This window comes from Poecilia reticulata, chromosome 17 (genome assembly GCF_904066995.2).
Source record: "Poecilia reticulata chromosome 17, P_reticulata-male-v2, whole genome shotgun sequence".
In the NCBI taxonomy this organism is placed as follows: domain Eukaryota; kingdom Metazoa; phylum Chordata; class Actinopteri; order Cyprinodontiformes; family Poeciliidae; genus Poecilia; species Poecilia reticulata.
The window spans coordinates 21,318,972-21,341,753 of record NC_088846.1 but is presented as its reverse complement, the minus strand read 5'-3'; the positions used below and the strand labels follow the sequence as shown (position 1 = coordinate 21,341,753).

General features: G+C 38.2%; 1 protein-coding gene across 1 annotated transcript; it reads left to right on the top strand.

The window, feature by feature from the left end:
* The first annotated feature begins 1,208 nt into the window (after window positions 1-1,208).
* On the top strand, window positions 1,209-20,881 carry arhgef18a (rho/rac guanine nucleotide exchange factor (GEF) 18a). The gene is made up of 21 exons (XM_081598157.1): window positions 1,209-1,517; window positions 7,295-7,351; window positions 7,924-8,034; window positions 8,332-8,423; window positions 9,442-9,582; window positions 9,828-10,072; window positions 11,801-11,926; window positions 12,290-12,407; window positions 13,415-13,666; window positions 13,909-13,985; window positions 14,411-14,592; window positions 14,764-14,819; window positions 15,032-15,211; window positions 15,300-15,440; window positions 16,190-16,281; window positions 16,353-16,442; window positions 17,488-17,535; window positions 17,637-18,098; window positions 18,699-19,014; window positions 19,135-19,239; window positions 20,136-20,881. The coding sequence occupies exons 4-21, from the start codon at window positions 8,348-8,350 to the stop codon at window positions 20,294-20,296; spliced, it is 2,868 nt and encodes a 955-aa protein (XP_081454283.1). The 5' UTR covers window positions 1,209-1,517; window positions 7,295-7,351; window positions 7,924-8,034; window positions 8,332-8,347; the 3' UTR covers window positions 20,297-20,881.
* The last annotated feature ends 1,901 nt before the right edge of the window (window positions 20,882-22,782 follow it).

Here is a 22,782-nt window from a genome sequence, read left to right as displayed (position 1 = left end):
AGTGTAACAGTGCCACCTGCTGTTTAAAACTTCGATAAACACCGTCTTGAATATGATGAAGATAGAAGTGACACGTATACAAAAATCCACTATGTTTATCATTTACAGCAGATTTTACCTTTCCAAATTTTAGTAAAGTATAGCACTGTGAAACACAAACAGTAAATGTTGCATAAAAGTGAACCCCTCTTTAATTAGGACCTCATTTTGGGTTCAATGTCTTAGCATTTCTGAAGAACATTGTCACTTTTCCAAAGCTACCCTGGACTTAGTATAACGTGTTTAGCATAATGCTAATTGCTGGAGTTTTCTACACAAAGGAATGCAGATTTTTCATAACAGAAAAAAATTATCTATTTCTTCACAGTAGATTCTAACAAGGTCTCAGCATGACATTCCTGAACAAGCTCTGCATTGGTGGAAATCCAATCCATTAGCTTATTAGTCTTTAAAATATACCTTTAGTACTAGCTGGACTTTTCTTGACGTTCTAAATTATTCAATAAATTGTTTATTTGGATGCAATTTTGATGATGGTAGTATCCTTGTGCTTTTAAGGCTAATCAGGTTGTTGTGATTAACTTAATTTTTAAATAGCTTTGCAAATTTTTTTATGTTATATGATCAGCATACATTACAATTTAGCCGTGGCAACAACTTGGAGCAGCTAATTAGCATCTCAAAGGTTTAAATAAGATTTTTCAGTCAGGGGCTTCATCAGGCTTGTTGTTAGAATGACTGCTACCGCCCTGCCAGCATTCCTATGTGGGCCCCATGTGGGGAAAAGGAGGGCAGACCAGATGGGCCCCATATGGGTTTGTCCGCGGGTTTCACGATGGCCCCACATGGGTTTTCCCATGTAGGGCCCACGTGGGCTGTGGCCCTACATGGGCAAACCCATGTGGGGCCATCGTGGAACCCGCGGACAAACCTTTTATTTTATTTGATTTTATCCTTTTATTTATGATAAATAAAGAATTTTTTGCATCAAATTGCATCATTTAACTTCAAGTGTTTTGAGAAACCTGGGAAAATAATAATAATAATAATAAATTGAATATAAAGTAAACGATACGATGCTTTCAGTACTTTTTTTATGTTTTTAAATGTAAAAATTACCATGTAATTTTGATTTAATTGCCGTTAATTGGTTGACACCCAAAATCAAAAATATTGGGTAAATAGACAATCGCCTTGCCATAGATCAATGTAAAGAGCGCTGTTCGACAAACATAGGTGCTGCGTTCACTGCCCTAACGAGTGTTTGGAAAAAGGACGGGCTAGAGAGGAGAGGAGGCTGGGATTTCTTTTAAAACACTCCCTTCATCGTCCAACCTACCTTGTTTTTAATGATTTGTGCACTTGTTCCTCCGAAGACATCTTCACTATGTCTTCCTTTCTGTTTAGTTGGATCTGTAAAGAGATCTATTAACTTAACCTTCGCCTGGAAGTAAACAGAAAGTTGGGTTTCGTCTTCGACGCGTCCTCCTCCTACTGCAGGCTTTTTCTGCCGCCAGGTAAAGTGACTGCTTTTGTTAAAACGTTGTAGGAGGAAAACAGATTGTAGGTAGCTAACGCTGACAAAAGGAGCTAGCAGATTTTATTTTATTTTATTTTAAAACGTAACGTCACTTGTGTGTTTTAAGTTAAAAAAAACACAGATAAAACCGAGTGATTTTTTAAAATTATTATTATTTTTTATTATTTACCCAAACTCGAAATGAGCTGGAGTTATTTAAGAATTTAATCAAACTCAATTTATTTTCACCGTTGCGTGTCAGCTTTTGTAAAGTTAGCTTTTAACCGTTGGGAAGCCGTTGGGCCACGCTACGGGTTTGCTAGTATCACCTTCTGCCACTCCCGTTTCTCACTCTCATGCTTCAGATCACCTGCCTCCGCCGAGCTCATCTGACACTCAGTCGATGGGAAATGTTATGAATCCAGGTCAGATACCCTCACCTTCCTAGCATTCCTAGCATTCCCATTCCAGTGGAGCGCTCAGTAATCTCGTCCTGCCGTTTCCCATTCCCTCTGTTGTTGTTGCACATGTTCAACATCATAACAGAATAAGTGTGTGTGTGTGTGCGTGTGTGTGTGTATGTATGTATATATATATATATATATATATATATATATATATATATCTTCTTGCTCAAATAAATAAATATAGTTTAAAGTTTTATAAACATATGGTATTCAGTTGGATTTATTTCTGAATTATTTTCGGTGCTTGGGAAAAAAAAATCCACAGCAACTATTTGTTTACTATGGTGGATTGATCCTGCTAAAATCAACAATAAATAAATAAGGAAATAATTGTAAGTGTATGTGTTGTAATAACTTGTTTCCCTGTTTATTTACACATTTGTTTATTTATACAGGAAGTTTGTGTGAATTCTTGGGAGCTGATTGGTTTGTAGTTGACCAATCACAGTAGAGTTTCATTTCTTCATGGTTTTTATTTAACTCTTAAGTTATGTCTTCATTTATTTATTAGTCGTTGTGACAGAATCAGTCCTTCATAAGTTTCAGGAAAGAAACACTAGAGATGAAGTTAAGAAGAAAATCAAAGATGGTTTAAGATTAAAAGAAAATGTTTCGAGTTTCCAGCATCCCATGGAGCGTTAGTCATGATCTTGAAAATGAAGGCTATGGCAAAATTGCAATGGCAATTATAATCATAGCAACAACAGTGGATGGTTTAGATCAAGGTGGATTCAGGCATTAGGATGGTCCAATCAAAGTCCAGACCTAAATCCAAATACATTTCTGTGACTGAATTTTACCTATTTGTCAAAAAGAAAGATGTCAAGATATGGAAAGCTGGTACAGTCGTACTCCAACTGAGTTGCAGCTGTAATAGCAGTTGCATTGTGCAATGCAGTACAAATGCACAACATGTGTAAAAGTTGCAAAATGATTAGAAAACCTGTATAAATATCACCTGCTTTCTTTTTCAGACACAGTTTGTGGTTGCAGTGTGACAAAATGTGAAAAAGTTGAAGGAATACTTTAGCTAGGCCCTCTGTTACCTTTTGCTGTGATGTGTAATTCAAACGCTAGACCTTGATTTTATAATAATCTCATATTTTTGTATAAGATGAAAACATATTTTAGTTCATTAGAAGTTGGGAAGTTGTACTTTTATTAATCTTTCAAATCCATCTCACCTTCAAGGTCAAAGAAAGTTCAGTCATTAAGTTAGGGTCAGATTCTCAAACGCATTGTTTGGGTTCTGAACTCATGAAATACTGAGAAATATTAGTTTGAATTGTTTATGTCCAGAGTAATGCACCTGGTCTTTTCTGCTTCAACAGATAACACTTTACTCAGATCAGAGTTACAAATTCCCAGCCAAACGATGCCGTGTTCAGTTTGAACTTGAAACTTTGGATTGCTATCTTTAAGTCAACTGACTGGAAAATCTGGAAGCTCCTCCCCAACCATGGCCCGAGAATCCAACATGGCCGCCATCTGCCACCATTTAGTGTTAAAATTATAAACAGGATCATGTCTCTGTAAGTCACGGCAATGTCACGTCTGTGTGTTTGAGACGCAGCTCTTTTACCACAAGCCACTACAAAGGGATCCAATTATGGCCTTTCATACCTGTCATAGTATTGACACTATTGTTCGCCGTATTAGTTCCGTAAAATTTGGCATGTTTCTGTGTTGGTCCGTAGTACTGCTGCTGCACAAGAAGAAAGTATGTCAGAGCTTTGTCTCTTCCGCTTCAGCTGGTGTTATTTTCCTCCACAGTTGGTTTTGTTTTGTTATTCTGATTAATGCTAATTTAACTGTTGTTTAGATTTCTAAAGTTCCGTGTTTTATTCTTTTTCTATTAAAGTTTATTTTGCAGTATTGATGAATATTTTGAGTATCCCTGGTTGTTAGCCATGTGAGCTAATTGGACAGCCTCAGGCTGCAGCTGCTTCACAAGTCTGAACAAGACGAACTGATGGAAAAACAAATGAATTAACCACCTTTTCAAACAAACCTTCATTTTCATATTGTTGGTTCTTAAATTTGGGTCGGTAGCCATTGTTTCCCCCAGTGTTTTATAAGCCTGGCAGGCCACCAGGCTTTACTTGTGCGCCCCCACCCAGGCTAAGCATTGCTTATTTACTTAAATACTTTTAAAATGTTTACATTATTTAACACTTTGTTGTTGGTATTCACATATTAATCTTCCAATCTTTCAATAGCACATAAAAACGAAGTGATATTTTAAAATTTCCTGTCAACTTTTCACATGACGGGCCGCTGGATGAATGACCGCCCTACCGCCCTACCTCCAGGCTTAGCAAGTTTTCTGGGGGAAACCTTGAGTCCCTGTGTGAGATATTGCATTTTCCAGTCAATCTCAAATGTATATTCAAAAGTTTGAATATACGTTTGAATAGAGGAGTTGTGAATAGATGGCTTTACTTTTCGACACTGACAGATGCTCAGTGACATTATGAGTCTACCACATTTAAAGCCAAAGATTGCAGCATGTGTTCATCCATTTATCTTGAGGTTAATAAGTAAACTATGGGCAAGGCTGTTAAAGGCAAAAGCAGCAGGAAAAGTGCAATGTATAACTGCTGAGCCATTGGTTTCATAATGTTTTGGTGCAACATGAGTAAACTTTGCATGCACACTTTGGGATGTTTAATAAGAAAACGAAAATAGAATACGCACATTATACTGCAAACTCTTTCAGACGTCAATGGAAAACTACAAATGAACATTTCTCACAATATAGGTTGACATCGAAGAGCAGCAATGTAAACAGTCTGGAGTTATGTCATGTAGTGGGTGTAGTGCATCTTTTTGTTTTGCTGTTAATGCCGTCTTTCTCCTATTTCTGGTTTGTGTCCCTATGACAGGACATGAAAACACCTGTTACTGATTCACTTTCATGCGCTAATTCGTGTGGGAATACTATGATTATGACCACTGACAGTGGAACTGCTTTCGTGCTAGCGGCGTACTTTGTTTTGTTTTTTTTTTTCTTTTCTCCATCCGTCCGTCCTCTGCAGCAGACTTGGCCGACTCGCTGGTCTAGTTTTTCTCTTGCAGGGTATGACCTGCAATTCATGCTTCTTGACTCTTTCTCCGCCCAGTTTGGGTGAATCGTAGCAGGTGTGGCTCTCAGAAACAACAAGGGACTGGAAACAACCACATTGTGGAGAATGACTTGGCATGAAGCTTGGAGGGATGCTTTTTAAAGAAAGGAAAATGATACTAAAGGAAAATGGGTTCTGTCACGTAGAAATATGAAGATGTGTGGTTCCTTCACAGTCTGTGTAATATTATATTTGTAATCTAACCCTGAGAAAACCCTCATGTATGCATGAACTGCGCTCAGCATCAGGACATGGATCAATGCTTTGCTGTTGGAGGGCAGGACTTCTTCAAAAGATTATAAAACAGTCTTAGAGTTTGCTTTTACTTTGAAGACCTTATTGAGGCCTACTGTATATCAGCACGGTTTGATATAAAGGTTCTGGTAGATTATATTTATAACCTGTTTGCTGTTGGCCACAATTTTAATGGCAGGATTTTTTAAATGATGTTCCGCAAACACACTGGTTCTCACACTGAGCCACAGGTAACACTAGTGATACTTTGGCTACCCTCAGTTGTCTTTAGAATAAATCAATTAATTTCAAGGTAAATGTGGACAAAAGTCACCAACTGCTTTGACAATCAGTTGATCAAGCAAATTGATTTTTACTTCTTCAGAAACATCTCAACAAAAAGTAATTCAAAGGTCATCCAGAACAATCTGAAAACCATAAAACTGGGAATCATCTGGGAATTACATTACAACCAAATTAACGTTGTTCCAGTTCCTTTAAAAAAAACAATAGGATTGATGTATCTAAGCTTATATTTATTCTGTATTTGTCTCGCATAAATGTTCCAGATCCTCAAAGCTTTAACACCATCATCTTCTAAAACAATTGTCTAAATAATCTTTTTTTTTTTATCACAGTGGGGGTAGTGTGATGGTTTGGGATGGCTTGGCTTCCTCCAGAACCTGAAAATTCCCTGTAATTTAAAGGATGAATTGTTCTGCCGCAGAATATCCAGTCATCACTTTGTGACCTTAAACTCAACTTCACTACCAAGTTCATCTTTTGGGCACTTAAAACAAACAAGGAATGGCCTAGTCAAAGTATGGACCTGCATCTGCACCTGATTTAGATGCTGTGGAATTGAAAGCACTCTAATAAGACAGGATTGAAACAATTCTGCAGTTTCACTGTGACTTGAGACTTATTGCCAGTAATCATAAATGCTTCCGGTAAAGGGTGGAGAAATCTTTTGTTGGTTGTACTATTTTTTTTTTTTTACATAGATCCAGATTGGCTTGAATAGCTGTTTACATTAATAATTTAGGACATTTTTTTTTATTAATTTAGGTTATCTTTGCCTTATGTTGAAATTAGGTGGATCCTGAACATTTAAGTTTGATTAAAAAAAATGAGTCAAATACTGTTTTCAAGCACTTTGTCTGTGAGCAAGCTAATTGTTTTTGGTAGATTGAGGTAATAATGTATTTTGCGTTTTTTTGTGTGTGTGTGTTTTTTTTTTTACCTTGAAACACTTTCGAAACATTTTCAAAAAGGCGTTAAAGTACTTTGTGCATGTGTGGGAGACATAAGGGGCAAATTGTCCAAAGTTTTTTGTTTTACTTAAACTAGCCCCAAGTTTTCAATGCAAGGCCGCCATATTGGATTGAATTTGGGAGTTTGGTGATTAACCTTCTAACCTTTAACTTTAAACTTCTGAGTAAATTAAGCGCATGATACTCTGCACCTTTAAACCAGTCATTTATTTATTTAAGCTTTATTGGAACAGGTTGTCCCAATGAGATTCAAGATCTTATTTACAAGAGAGAGCCGTTTCTTTCATGCAGTGCCAGTGTGTAGGAAAGTGTTTGTTGTTGTTGTTTTAAAGCTGAACTTCTTGTTGGTGTTTAAACGGTCAGAAGGGTGGCGCCTGAAAAATGTTTCAGAAAAAGCCTGATAAACAATGTCCTGGACTGGTGACCAATTGTATGTGTTCCTCAATTTCTTTGGTCAAACGTCGGCGTGTATTCCAGGTGTGTCCAACTTTACATAGCTACTGTTTTCCTGAATAAGCTCTTCGATAAGAGGCAGCTTAAAACTTAAATTATATTTGAATGTTTTTGTTTGTTCCATGCTTTGCTACTGTTGAATCAGATTGATCTGCATTTTAACATGCCTCATATGGATGGACTCTTTATTTCATGTTTTTCATTCCTATTTTATTTCCCCAGCTTAACTGTGGAAACATTGTGAAGACAGAAGAAAAAGAAAACGTTCTCATGAGAAGGGTGAGTCATTCAAATAGGTTAAAAGCAACAATGAACTACACTACTAATAATTTGTGTTTCTTTGATTATTTTTGCACCTTTTTGCAGAGATATATTAAATAATATTGGAGTTTTCTCACTTTGAGTCTAGACTATATTTGTCTAATTGTTCAACTGCAGCTTGCTACCACAGGTCAGCTTTGCTCCTAGTTGTATTTTTCCCTTTCAGCTGTTCTGACTTGTGGTGTCACAGTCTGTCAAACCAGTTTCCTTCACATGATTCTTTCTGCTGCAGCTTGTTTCACTCTCTGCTTACACTCCTTCTTCCTTGGCTCAGATAGTTTATCTGTTTAAAGTGTCACAAGGAAGGCAGATGACTTTTAGTCCTATAGACACATTTTTTTTTTAAGTGAATAGTTCAGAAAATATAATGACACCAATAACGGCAGTTATTGTTGTGACAGGTTATATGAGTATTGATTAAGATCAACATGGATTTTTTTTCCACCAGTTTACTTTCGGTGTTTATCTTTTCCCCTGTGTTGCTCTGACAGTTTTTTTTTTTTTTTGTCTCTGTTTGTTCTGGCTCACAGCTCTGCAGAGAGTTTCTGTCCGTCGCCTTCTAATGGCTGGACGGGCAGTTTTCCTCCCCAAACGTCCAACTCTTCACCAGCGTAACCTTCATACAGACCAGCAAGCGTGAGGTTGGTTTAAAATAAAAAATAAAAAATCTTCATCAGAAACTCAACAACTTCCCGTCAAGATTCAGCGCCTCGGGTTTTTCCATGTGTATTCCGGGCCGGGTGGATGTGTCATCCAAAACGTCTGATTTTTAGTCAGCTTTGTTCCACTCCACATGATGGATTTTACTTTGCTTGACGCTGAAAAAAAAACAAACGTTTCACATGTTTCACTAGTCGCAGGAGTATTGCGGTACTTTGTTTTTGTGCTGGCATGTTTTAATTTACCTGATGAGCCTTTTATCATCGCACGGCATCTAGACCCAGCCGGGCGCAGATGGATGAGACTGAAGGCCAGCGGGTGAAGCCTTTCGCTGATGAATCGGTTTTGGCCGAGCCAATCAACCCAGAAGGTCAGTTTGTAACAGATGAAGGTTAAGAGTCATGCAGCCTTTATGGAATTACTTTGTAATGCAAGACAAAGATGGGAAGAATTAAAAAAAAAATGTCTGTATTGTTTTGATTTAATCAGAGAATTGTTAGTTTTAAATATTATATGATGTGGCAAATGTAATGAAATATTTACCCTTTTAATAGATTACAATTTAAAAATGTTAACAAAAAAAATTTTAATTGTCTCGCCTCAGTCAGCTTCTGTTAGTTTTCTTTAGACATGAATTTGTGCTCTCTCAAGCTTAAGAAAAATTGCATTGTCTTCTTTATTACAAGATTTTATGACAGTGTGGATTTATATTCCTTCAAACCTAAAAAAAAAAAAGGTAACACTTTATTTGACGGGACGTGCATAAGACTGAGATGACACCGTCATAAACATGTCATAACAACCATAAACATGAAGGAGTCTTTATGAATGTCTATGACTGTAATCATGAAGTGTCATTCGGTAAATAATGACATTTTTAATGCAAAGTTTACACTTTTAATGCAACTTTTAGTGCAACTTTGCTTTAAAACTGTCATTATTTACCAAATGACACTTTATGACAACGGTCATAGACATTCATAAAGACTCCTCCATGTTGTTATGACATGTTTATGACAGTGTCATGTCAGTCTCATGCACACCCCGTCAATAAAGTGTTACCAAAAAAGTTTTATATTGTCCTTTAAAAAAATTTCGTTTTCTTCCCTTTTTCTTTCTTCGGCATAACTGTTTGTCATCAAGCTTAAAGAAACAGCATTTTGCTTTAAATTTTTGTAGAATTTTGTTTCTGAAGATAAACATTTATCTCCTGATGAATTCAAACATTTTTGTTAGTTTTTTTTTCTTTTGTGGAATTTTATTTGTTTTTATAGATGCCAACTTGCAGAAGTTGTACATTCAAAAGTTCTTTAAAACAACTGAAATCCCTGCCGCCTGAACGGAGTGTGTGAACTATCCTAGCCTGTGTCCTGTCGGTGTGTCACCAGACTCCCATTATGCCGAGCTGCGAGCTGATCTGGAGAGCGACTCCCGCGGTCTGGAGGCGGAGTCCTGGAGCTCGGCTGTGGACCAGAACTACCTGATGTCTCTGAACAAAGAGGCTGTCAAAAGGCAGGACGTAATCTACGGTACGCTGAAACAGAAGTCGAAAACGTATGAGCTGGGGTGTGTCTTACTCTTCCTGGAAAGGAGTCATCTGTCAAACTAACTGCTTCATCATTACCCTAAAATCGTCTTGCATTTGTAAGAGTCATGTGTTGTTCTAGACAATGTGTTTATATAGAAACATTTCTACCTCCTCTATCCCAAGTTTCAGGCTAAATATTGAGCAAACATCAGCTGCTTAATGTCAAAACCCTTGTCAATTCCCTAGAGTTGATCCAAACTGAGATGAACCATGTGCGAACCCTGAAAATCCTTCTCCACATCTACATCCACGAGCTGAAGGAGTTCCACTCCATCATCAACCTGGAGAAGCTCTTCCCCAGCCTGGAGGTTCTGCTCAGCCTCCACCATGTCTTCCTCAACTCCCTCAAATCCCGGCAAAATGAGAGTCGGGATGAAGACAATCCAAATAACTACTACATCACAGAGCTGGCGGATGTCCTCATCAATCAGGTAGGGCAAAGCAGCGGTCCTGAATAACCGTAATGGAAATTTCTTTAAGAAAATAACAAAATCTGTCAGGGAGTTTTGGTCTATTAGCTGTGATTTGTATAAATATATTGTGTTTATTCTTTGTCTGCTTCGTGCTGTTTGTACTCACCTACACATTTCCACCCATATGTTTCTGTTCACGTGTAAAACCACCCAAGGTGGGTTTGCTCCAGAATGCTGGGATAATTGCATACAATTCAGTCTTTTTATGTTTTATGTTGTTACATTTTTTTTTTTTACCAAAGTTAAAAACAACTAAAAATGCACTGACCAGATTTTTATGGTCGATGTACTCTCTGCTAGCTATCTCAGAACAATCCAAGATTTCATATTTTTCTTTCTCTCCCTGCGTCTTTTTTTCTGTTTTGCAGCTTAGAAAATAATTTCACGCTGTAGGTTGTTCACAAACAGGACAGAAAACATGGCTCCTCCTTTCTGAGCAGAACAATGACTAAACGTTACACTTGCATCTAACCTGTTGAACAGAAGATCATGCCGCCTTCAGGCATCTTTAAGTTACACCCAGAACGGGTGGAGGCTCTCGGTTCTTTTTGATATCTTGCCTCAGTTTTTTGCCACAGTGGGTTTGAGATGTGCCTTAAATCTGAACATGTACAGAACCTTTACAGGCTGTATTAGGGATGCACGATATTGGACTTTTGGTCGATATCCGATATGCCGATATACTGATATACTAAAACTCATTTGGTCAATAACTGATAACAATACCGATATTTTCTTTCCTATACCTACTTACTGAAACTATATGGTTTCTCTACTGTGGAGTTAAAATGCTGCATTGTCTTTGTCATTTTAACCTTCTGCCAAATGCAAATACTCAAGCTGAAAATGATGTAACCCTTTCAACTTGTATTATGTTTAATGTCAAATTGATTCATAACATCTGCTCTCTCTAAGATAATAACAATATTCAGACAGTGCAAACTGGTGAATTTTCATAAAACTAAACTCAACTTAATGAAAACCTTTTAATATTTATCAGTTTCTTATGATGCTGTGCTGCAGGCATCACTGACACTGGTTTATCATATCAAAACAACGCCTTTTGTATTAGTGAATTATTTTGACGGAAAATTTGTCCGACATTAAATTTTACAACTGATATCAGCCGAACATCGTGCATCCCTGCTGTGAAATTGATAGCATTTTGTTTTTGATCACAGTTTTCAGCTATTGACATAATAATGTAGTAATAATATAAGCCTCTGGGGTTTTTTCTGTAAAATACAAGCAAGTTTTCAAGTTTGTGACTTTGATATTTAACTGAATTTCTGACTTTGATCTAAAAGTGAAATGCTGAGAGCAGCTTAGTTCACTCAAAGATAAGCACATCCTCATCTTTTGGTCATCTTGCCAGGGTTTTACCTGTGAATAAAACATTAAACTAGCCTCATTTCTGAGCTCAGCTCACTAAGACGAAGAGCAAATCACAACATTTTGCTGGTAGACTTTACATTTCAAGTGGCTGTTTGTTCTGCCTGTGCAAACTGCAGACTGTGTGATTTGACTGAGTGGCAGATGAAAATGTAATGTGTGAACTACATTTTGTTCAGGCGTAAATAAAATATGTTTCTGAGGGGTTTCTATGTGATATATATATATATTTTTTTATTTCCCATAAACCCAGAGGTTAAGACGGAATCGGTAAGCTCTCGTTTTTGGTGTCAGTTTTCAGGTAATCTGGGAATACAGATGGCGGCGGGTTACGGCTACTTTTGCAGCCATCACAGCGAAGCTGTCAGCTACTATAAGGAGCAAATGCAGAGCAACAAGAAGCTGCAAATTTTGATTAGAGTGAGTATTCGGCACTATGCAGTCTTTATTTAAAAAATAAAGACCTAAGACCTGTCATCCAAAAGGCCTCGTCAATATTAAAACTGTGATTTTATTATTTCTTTCTGTCTGAAATGTAGCTGGTTTGTCAGTGGAGAGTGCAGAGGTTGAGCTGAAATTAGGAAAGAAAAATACAGATTTTAAGCAACTTATATTAAACATAGACTTAACCAAAATACATCTATGATGTTTAAGTTAAGCAAAGTCTTCACCAATCAACAAGCTTATGGAGATGTTGGCAAGTTTAAGTAATAATAAATGCTGTATAAGATATTAAATTTTATGAAGTTGGTTTAAAAACAAAACATTTTTTGTTGTTTACAGAAAATCGATCAGCTGCCTCTGGCGCGAAGATTAACGATTCCTGAATGTTTCTTGCTGGTGACTCAACGCATCACAAAATATCCGGTTCTGTTGGAGCGAATCATCCAGAACACAGACGGTAAAGGATCCCTCCCCGATCCGTTTATCTGCTGCCTTCTTTCAGTTCTGGTAAAAACCAGAGTTTCACTGAGAAGTGTAAACAGGAAATGGTCCAAATTCTGCTCCATTAGACCTTTGCATGCATTGTTTTATAGATCCAATACTCAGAAATTATAGTTTTCTATGTTTGGATCAGTAGATCTTCTACTCTAATGCTGCGTTCCAGTTGCCTCAGAAAACCTCTGAGCTTGGTTTGATGTCGGATGACGGCGTTCTCATTTCAAAGTCGGCATTTCAACATGGCGACACACATAAACATTGTTTGCAATACCTCTTATAATCATTTTAACCTTTACTTTCTGTAAGCAAACACCACCTTTAATGGTGTTCAGTTTAGAGTTGCAGACGCAACTTTTACATGTGTGTCTTGTAAAATAAACATGTTTCCACCATAACTTACTGCTGTCTAACCAAGAAGCTTCCTTACAAGTCGCAACTGGAGGTAGTCGGAGTTACTCCCAGGTTTTTGGTGGGAAATCCGACTTCGTAGGGCGTTCCAGTTGATTTTTCCAACTGGGAAGTCAGAATTTCCCTGTTCTGAATATAACTTGAATGCAGCTCAAGCGTTGCCAGGTCTCACTAACAACACTGTGTGGATGCTGTTACAGAGTTGATACCTGCTCAAAATTAGACATTACCAGTTTTGGCAAGGTGCTTAAAATGAAGTCATGAGAACCACAGAGGTTGAAGAAGCTATTAAAAAGGGAACTGTCTAATACATATATTTAATGACCGCCTGTGGCAGGAAAGCCTAAGAAAACTATTTTCACTTGTGTTTCACTTATATTCCTTCAGTTTAGCCCCTAAACAGAAGCCAGAATTGGCCAAATCCTGGTATTTGTCTTTTCAAGCTTTAAAAATTCCAGCGGTCAGAAATGAACCACACGATTCTTATTGGTGCTTCGGTTTTGAAAATATTTTTTTCTTCTAATCGGTTGGTAATTTATTTTGTGCTGCTTCTCACAGCTGACACACATGAGCACAGGCAGCTGGAGAAAGCTCTGGAGTTGATCAAGCACACCATCTCCCAGGTGAACACCCAGGTGAGTGAATGTGGGAAGACCGCTCGCCTCAGAGAGATCATCCATCGACTGGAGCATAAGACTCAGGCCAAGCTGAAAGATGGCCGCTGGTTGTGCAGAGAGGACCTGAGGCAGGGCAAAAGGACCCTGCTGCATGAAGGACCCCTCACCTGGAAGTCGTCCGGTAAACAAAAAGGTTTGTGATGGACTCTGGCCTCCGTCTTAGAAATAAAAGATGGTTAAAAGGTGTTTATTTTAAACTTTCAGTTTACTGGTCAGTATGCTGCTGTCTATGACCAGGTACAATGTTTGTTTTTCTGCTTGATAACATCCAAATGAGTGTGTAAAACGTAAAGAAATCATTCCTGAAACGTGTCTGCAGTTGCAGCACTGTCTGTGTCTTTTTAAATTTTCATGCTGTTCTCTTTTCCCCTGCAGAAATCCATGCTGTGCTGCTGTCAGATATGCTGCTTCTGCTACAGGAAAAAGATCAGAAGCTTGTATTTGCTGCCATGGTGAGTCCAAAACTATTCACAGAAAGCAAAAATATCACAACTATCTGTCATTTTCTTTTCTAATCATGAGGCAATCTTGGGAATTGCTTAGTAAATTAGCGCTATAGAAAAATCCAGAAAAATTAAAGTTTTAAAGTTAGCAAAAATGCTAAAGCGTTAAACCAAAAAGAAATATGTCTGTGGATTATCAGAGTTGTGCTCACCACTGGTAAAATGAAAAGCAAGAATGAAGGAATCTATAAGGGGTCAAATACTTTTTCACTGCACATTAAAACCTTAATTTGAGCAGATGTAAAGTCACAATGACGGCATTTTTAAAAACCGAGCTGGAATCTATTAAATCTGTGCCACATGTCGGATCTGAGGTGTTATAATGAAGGCTACATCCGAATCTAAACGGAGGACATCATTGTTGTCTCTTGTAGGATAGCAAGCCGCCAGTGATCTACCTGCAGGGAGTGATTGTCAGGGAAGTGGCCAAGGAGGAAAGAGCCATGTACGTCATCTGTGCGTGTCCCTCCGGCTCGCCCGAAATGTACGAGCTCTACACGAGCTCCAAAGAGGAGTGCAAAACCTGGATGGACCTCATACGCGACATGGCAGAAAGGTGAGAGGGACAAAAGTAGATCTTAAGATGCTGAATTATTAAAGAATCATTAAAGGTATCATTGAATATAACTTCATCAGATAAAAGTTAAAGCATCTCTGTTCGGAAAGATGACTATTGCTTCTTTGTCGCTTTGAAATAAAGCATATCGGTGAAATGTTTGTGTTTCAGTTGCAGAGACAATGAAGTGCACAAAGAAATGGTTACTAAACTGCAGCAGTATCAAGGTAAAACCCCTGAATTTAGATTACACAGATCCTACCTGTAACCCAAATACCTGGTTAACTTTGGCAAAGAATATTAAAATGGTAAATATCTGAAAAAAAAATCCAGGCAGTTTTTCTATTTTCACTCTTTACCTAAATAGTAGGAAATCTGTAGGACTTTGTGTTTTAAGTTTGTCGGATTAAATAAGGTTCTGTTTGGTCCTACTTTTCAGATAAGCTGCAGAAAAGAGACGAGCAGATAAAGAAAATTCTGGAGAAGAAACAGGAAATTTTTGCTGAACTTTATAGCGACGTGGTGGGTCAGAAAAGCCTTTACGACGGGCTGCTGCTGCGAGGCGATACTTCTGACCTCCAGCAGGGGGAGGCCTTGTTGAGTGGGGCCATCGAAGAGGGTAAGACCAGAAAAACTACAGTTAAAGTCGTTTCTTCAAGTAGAGAGATTAAATAATGTTTGTTTGTTGGTTTTTCTTTTGTCTGCAGTGGAAAAGTTACAGAACCTGCTCTTTATGATGATTGAACATCCAGCCGCTCCTGAGGGGGAAACGGAGACACAGCAAAGTGTCAGGAGGGCACAAACCTTCAAAGGCTCTCTGGATAATCTGGTAGCTAACAGCATGAAATGTAAGTTTGTTTTTAGTAAGGATAGACCTTTTCACTTGAAGCTAGATGTGTATTATAAACTTTTTTTTTTCTGAGTTTAGATCAGATTGAAATGCTTATGCTTTATGCCAGAGTTGGAAAAATTCAGGACATGTCTCTGTTTTTCATATCATATCTCATTTCTTTTTATGTTTCTATGATGTTAAAGCCAAAGCAGGTGGTTTATAAATTGCCTGAAATATGTCCACCAAAAAATATATGCTGTGAATTTCAGGGGGTTATAATGCCATGATGTTACAGTCTGGGTTTTAATAAATTACATAAAGATTTTAGTTTGTAAACTTCTGAAAGTAAAAGATTATTTAAAACAGCTTCACATCTTTCTGTGGCATTTATCAAATGCAAATAATTTAATATTTCTGACCTAAAACAGAAAAATTTAGACATATGTGCTGAAACACACCGTGAAAATGTACATTTATCATGTTTTACTAAAACAACAAAGTGCCTTCCTGTCACATTTTAGATACTTTATCATACTGCTGACTTCTTCTTTTGAGGATTTTCTAATTTCTGTCATTGCACCACGCCCCAAAGTAGCTCTGGCCGGAGAAATTAAATCATTGACTGATTTATTGCTTAAGATCTCTCTCTCTCTCTCTCTCTCTCTTTCTCTCTCTCTCTCTCTCTTTCTCTCTCTCTTTTAAGATCTCAAAAATCACAGGAGTTTTTCTTTTTTAATTGATTACTTTGTTGTAACGTTTTGTCAGACGAAGATGCAGCTGAAAAGGTGCCACGCAGGTACAGCAGCTGTGACCTTCTGCTCAAGAACATGTCGATCTCTGAAGACCTGGGGAAGTCTGTAAGTGAGACGCATGTAAAAGATCTAAACTGGACGTTCAGGTTTTATACATTTCCTCTGTTCTGTTCCAGACTGATGATGATGATGATGATGATGATGAAAGTGGATCCTACCCAAAGCTGCTCTGTGGTTCAGCCTGCGGTGGTTTCCCTGGGACAGCGGTAACTCCACCATGATGGCAATAATAATAAACTGTATTTAAAAAGGGACGGTGTACTGCTCAAATATAAATGTCCCTTTTATGTTGACAGGTTACAAAATAGATATACAATACTATAATAGAATGAAACACACCATCTGATCCATTTTTAACACATTTTCCAAATTGGATTTCACAAACATGCCTTGCTATTGTTGCCATACCTTTTAAAGTTTCTCTTTTTAGTATTTTATGGCAGTTTATGTGATAAACCAACAAAAGTTTTGGAAAATTATAAACAGAACATATATCTGTTTTCTTTTACAAATGATAAAAGTAAAAGTCCTGTCCCTCTGCTTCCAGCCTTAAGTCAATACTTTGTTTAAAAATATTGTATCGAAGTTACAGATTTCATATTAAAGGAAAAGCTTCTTTGAACACTAATTTTCAAATATTAAGGTTTCTCTCTCTCTCGACGTCCCACAGGAGTTAATACATTTGCTTAAAGTGATAAAAAAAAGAAACCAATTTTTTTGTAAATATAGATTTTAATGTAATTATTTTATAAAATTTCCACAACAAAATGACACTAAAAGTACAAGTAATATTTATTAAATCTATTTTTCTTGTCTTTAGGTTGGAAAGTTTTTTTTGTTTTTTGTTTTTTACATCGGTTTTCATATTACTCTTTTTGTAAAGGTTTCATGTTTTTTTTTCTTTATTTTTAAACCTAAACTTTGAAATAAAATGGCAGTTCTACAAAAATGACAACAAACTTATTATAATAGATATTTATCAATTGATTTCTTCAAATCATACCACGATCCTCTTGCTTATTTCTCTGATTCCACTGGTTACAATTGTTTTTCTTTCTTTCTCGTTTGTTTTTAAGAGGAATCTGAATAAAAGAGCAAAGTACAAAACTTTGCCACACATGCATCACTGCCATTTCACTTCACAACTTTGCGTTGATCTGTCACACAAAGTGGGAATAGAAGTAGGATTGTAAAGAATTTAGTAGATGTGACTGTGCGTTCATAAACCAAAGTTTCACTGCTGCTTTGCAGGTGCTTGATAGCGTTCAGTCGCTGGTGCAGAAGCTCTACAGCTTACAGGCAAGTTGAACCTCACAAAGCCACAAATGGGATTATCTACAGTTTAAAAACGCCGTTATATTTCCATTGCAAACAAAATATCCGTGCTTTGATTCGTGCAGGCCGTCATCGCCCAGCAGGACAGCAGTATCAAACTGCAGAAGCTCTTCCAGTCAAAGAGCAAGCTGCCCGTCCGCAGCAACACCAACGCGCTGCTTGAGAAGGAGAAGGAGCGCAACTTGGAGAAGCAGAAAGCGGAGCTGGCTAAGCTGCACAAGCAGCAGGTCCAGCATCAAGCGGAGCAGCAGCGCTGGGAGAAAGAGAGAGAGAAGCAGCGGGTGCTGATGGAAAGTCAGAACGCTGACCTGCAGCAGCGGGAGGAGAAGTGCAGGAAGATGGAGGAGATGCTAAAAGAAAAAGAGCTGAAGCTGAAGCAGACTCAGGAGACGTACCAACAGGACCTGGAGAGACTGAGAGAGACCACACAGAAACTGGACAGGGAGCGGGAGGTGATTAAACGGGACAAGGAACGTTTGGAAAAGATGAAGGCAAAGCTTGTCAACCATTATGACGATCCGACATGGGTGAGAATAAAGGAGAAAATCACATCCATCATTCATCTTATGTAAATATACTCAAGAATTGTACTCAAGTAAAAGTATCACTACTTCAACATATTTTTACCATCCAAGAAATGACTCAAGTAAGAGTAAAAAGTGATGGGAAAGAAGGCGACTCAAGTACTGAGTAACTGATCAAATCATTTTATATTTAAAAGTTACGTCAGCCAGATCAAAATATAAAGTTATTTGGGAATGTTGGTATGAAAATAATTTCTATAAATAACAATTACAAAATGACAAAATCAGGCTAAAGAAATAAATTTCCCAATCAATTTCTTTCGATGTAAATCTGTAAAACAGGCTGTCGGTGTGTTTAAGTCAGGAGAATTTTTTCTTCATTCAGTGAAGTTACTCTCAGTGTCCAGAAATTTTACTCAAGAGTAGTGAGACTTCATAATACAATTACTGAAGTAAAGGTAAAAAGTACACCTCAGTAAAAATACTCCTCAAATACACTTTTTCCCAAACGTTACTCAAGTAAATGTAACTAGTTACTACTCAACTCTGGTTGCGTTCTTCATGATTTTAACATCTTCCTCACTTTGTCCTCTCTTTTCCCAGACTCCGGCGCTCTCCACTGTCCCATCATTCAGGAGCAGCATAGTAAACGGAGCAGGGACGCTGACCCCAGTTCCCAATCCACAGGTCTTTACTGGTAACTCTCCTGACCCGGCAGAATCTCCTCCACGGGTTCCGCCCCGGAGCACCAGCATCAGAATGAGCAGGCAGATGCTGCCGGTTCAGTTGATAAGCACCACCAACCAGGTGCAGACCCCTGTGGAGGTGCAGCAGAAGATTCCTAAGAAGCTGGCGGCCGAACCCAAAAGGAAGGAGAAAACCAAGTCAAAGCGCTCCCACAAGAGAGCCCACAGTGCAGGTCAGAAACCCCAAATTATTTATTTGGGTTAGTCGTTTTAAATGTTTATTGTGGGTTATTAAGCTGCAGATACTTTCTGTCTATTGAACAACATCATTCCTGCTTGTTTTCTTCCTCCAGCCAATATAGACGTAACCCAGGTGGTCCCGATCCGGGTGATGGGGAAAAACGGAGGCAGTCTTAAAGCCCAAATAAGCACAAGTCCAAAAAGAGTTTTAAGTTCAGGTATGAACCTAGAAAAACTTTTCCTAACTGTTAGAAATTTTTCCAAAAATATCAGCTTTGCTACAACTTCTGATTTTTTTTAGTTCTTTATCCAATTACCTTCACTTTCAATACCGATACAGATATCTGAAGTTTACATCGACCGATGCGATACAGAAAAACAGTTCTGAACTGACTTTAAACATGCACAGACACAAATGTACTGAATTACAAATTTACTTGGCAACGCTGCACTCGAGAGCTTTTTCTTACTTTGCCAGAAGTATAATGATGCACAGTTTTATAAATTCTGTCTTAAATAAATCTAATATCCTGTCTTTAAAGGAGATGTCACCTTAAACTGTTTTGCTTGTTGACTTTAAGTAGCTTTAAAAATATAATTTATTGTAATGAAGTAGGGCTGCACAGTGGCGCAGTTGGTAGAGCTGTTGCCTTGCAGCAAGAAGGTTCTGGGTTCGATTCCCGGCCTGGGGTCTTTCTGCATGGAGTTTGCATGTTCTCCCTGTGCATGCGTGGGTTTTCTCCAGGTACTCCGGTTTCCTCCCACAGTCCAAAAACATGACTGTCAGGTTAATTGGCCTCTCCAAATTGCCCCTAGGTATGAGTGTGTGTGTGCATGGTTGTGTGTCCTGTGTGTCTCTGTGTTGCCCTGCGACAGACTGGCGACCTGTCCAGGGTGAACCCCGCCTCTCGCCCAAAACATTGGCTGGAGATGGGCACCAGCACCCCTCCCAACCCCACTGAGGGAAAAAGGGTGCAAGAAAATGGATGGATGGATGGATAATGAAGTATAAATCACCAGTTTAATTTGAGCAGTAACTACATTAGGGGATGTAATTTCATGTTTTGTTTGCTGCAGGGAAGTATTTTAAAGCTTTTCTCCCCTCCTCCCTCAGATACCTTCAGGTCACCAGGATCTGCCCAAAACATAAAGCCGTCTCAGTCGTTCATCGCACCGAAGTGGAACAACGTTGGTTCTCTTCCGCCGCAGCCGACCCCTCCTCCCTTCCCAAAAGACATGTATTCGACAGAACAAGAAAAGGTTTTTGTTCTTTAACGGAGGAGTTTGGATGTGAGCAGCAGGAAGACATTTTTAATCCAGATGAGAAATCTTCGAAGAGTTGCACTTTTGCCAAAAAAAAAAAAAACAATCCAAAAAGTTTGGACTTTTGTAATTATGAAAAAATATATATTTTAAATGATTATTTTAATACACAAAGACTCTGACCCAAAGTTTATTTTTTATTTTAATTAAACTCTTAATCTTTAACTTTAATAGCAGTAATAATGTGTGTACAACTTTGGTTTAACAAGTTTACGTCTGTAAATATAAAGATCTTCAGGTTTCTGCTTCTCGGTTTGTGTACGAATCGGTCCGACTTGTTACTGAAAATGAACAATCCATGTAAATGGCAGCAGATTGTGCAGACTGAGTTTTATACACAGTATTGACAGATATTTAAAGTTTCCGACAAATGTGTTTGAGTTCATAACAATTCTGCCTCTGACAGCCTGTTCATGTTTTGGTATAATCATGTTGTTCCCGGTTGAAACTTTGTAAACATGAACTGGTTTTGTGTAAAAATGGTCAAACGTCAACTGAACGGCATGCAATTAAAACATTTTAAATTAAGAACTCAAATCAATGTGAAGCTGCTTTCATGATGCATTATTTTGATATCTTATGCACCTTTTTGTCTTCCACAATGAGGCCAGGCTCACATTTTCCTTTTTCATTTTATTTAGACTGTCAGAAGTGCAGGGAAATAAAACGCAGACTTTATGCGTTATTGTATGTAGTTTAATGGAAAACCTGTGGTTGTATTATATTATTCATTCAATAGTCATCCATTCATTATTCAACAGTTTTTTCTTCTATCTATCCATCCCTTTATTCTTGCATGAATTCAGTTCAAGAATACTTTATTGATCCAAAAGAGAAATTAAATGTAACTTATTAATTCAAATTATTCAAGTTATTGATGGCTGTTGGCAGGTAAGATATTTTGTAGCAGTCTGTATTGCAGCAAATTTGAAGAAGCCTCTGACTGAAGACACCATTTTCCCAACATTCTCAACATCCTATTTATGCTGCGTTCACACCAAACGCATTTTGAGCGTCAGGGGCGTCAGATTTACATTCAAAGTCTGCATGGATTCACGCTGAAGGCGGTTTCAGTGCGTTTCGAGTGTCTAGCGCAGAGTGATTTGAACCGTTTTGAGTGCCAGGCGTGTCCGACGCTCCACATAAACTTTGAATGTAAACCAGACGCGACTGATGCTCAAGACACGTTTGGCGTGAACGCACCATTGCTCATTATTCCTCAATATTTCACAGTTATACATCTATTTATTCTTACTAATCAAATCCTCCATTTGTTGCTCCATCAGCTGCTCCTCTGTCAGTTTGTTCTTTTGCAGATTCTGCATTCAAAGCCTGAATTGTTGCCCAGTTGGAAGGAGGACCTCAGCGCTTGGAGAATCTGTAAAGGTAAAATGGCTTAAAAATCCCACAGCTGAAATATTTATACTTCTGTTGGCGGAGTGTGTGAAGCAGTGTGCCAGTCAGACAAGCAATCCAGAGTAAATAGATGCTCCCTCAGTCCTCTTTGAGGAACTGCTGAAATCACAAGAGACTCATTGTCAGGCTGCTGTCCATCTCTGCACATGAAAAGACTCATTCAGCCCCAGAAACCACTGTCGTCTAAATCCACACAGCTGTTCACTCTGTCACGTTACCATCAAATAATAAAAAATAATTGATGTATTTTATTGGGATTTTATGCGATCGGTCCACGCTGAATAGAGAAAATGAAGCATGGTTTTACATTTTCAATATGATTCTGAAGAGTCTAAAGTTGCCTTCACACTGCAGCCCGAAGTGACCCAATTCCCATTTTTTTTTTTTTTTTTTTTTTTTTTTTTTTTGGGCCTTAATGTGATCTGTATCTGATCTTTTCATGATAGTCTGTACAACACGGGTCGGATTTTTTTCTAATGGGACCCACTTAACTTTTCAAATGTGACCCGAATCTGATCAGTCAGGTCACGTTCATCCGACCTGAACATCATTGATACTCGACAAACGTCACTATTCTGCGTCCTGATACGCGCAAGCGGAAAGAAAACAACAACCATAGCGGACGATAACGAGGATTGCGTTACTAAAGGGCTGGCTCCGGTCGGACAACAATTTCAGAATCGTAAGTTATGCTCCACTGTTAGCATCCACGTTGCTAACACTGAGCGCTACTTCTTTTTATGGCGGTTGGCAAAACACTGGGCACGCCCTCTACTGCGCATGCGGGACACTTTCAGGTCGTTTACAGTTCACACTGGAGATCACATACAGGTCACATTTATTTGGAAGTGTACGGAAGAGGATTAGGGCCACCGGAAAAAAAAAAAAATTCCGACTTTAAAGTCAGAATTCTGACTTTAAAGGTCAGAATTCTGAGATTAAAGTCAGAATTCTGACTTTAAAGTCAGAATTATTATTTTTTTCAGTGGCCCTAATCCTCTTCTGTATAAGTGTGAACGGCC

Coding starts and splice junctions, on each gene's coding strand:
- arhgef18a (XM_081598157.1), top strand. CDS start 8,348: ATGGATGAGACTGAAGGCCAGCGGGTGAAGCCTTTCGCTGATGAATCG. Junction 9,583..9,827: donor AAGGCAGGACGTAATCTACG/GTACGCTGAAAC, acceptor TCAATTCCCTAG/AGTTGATCCAAACTGAGATG. Junction 16,282..16,352: donor CTGAAGACCTGGGGAAGTCT/GTAAGTGAGACG, acceptor GTTCTGTTCCAG/ACTGATGATGATGATGATGA.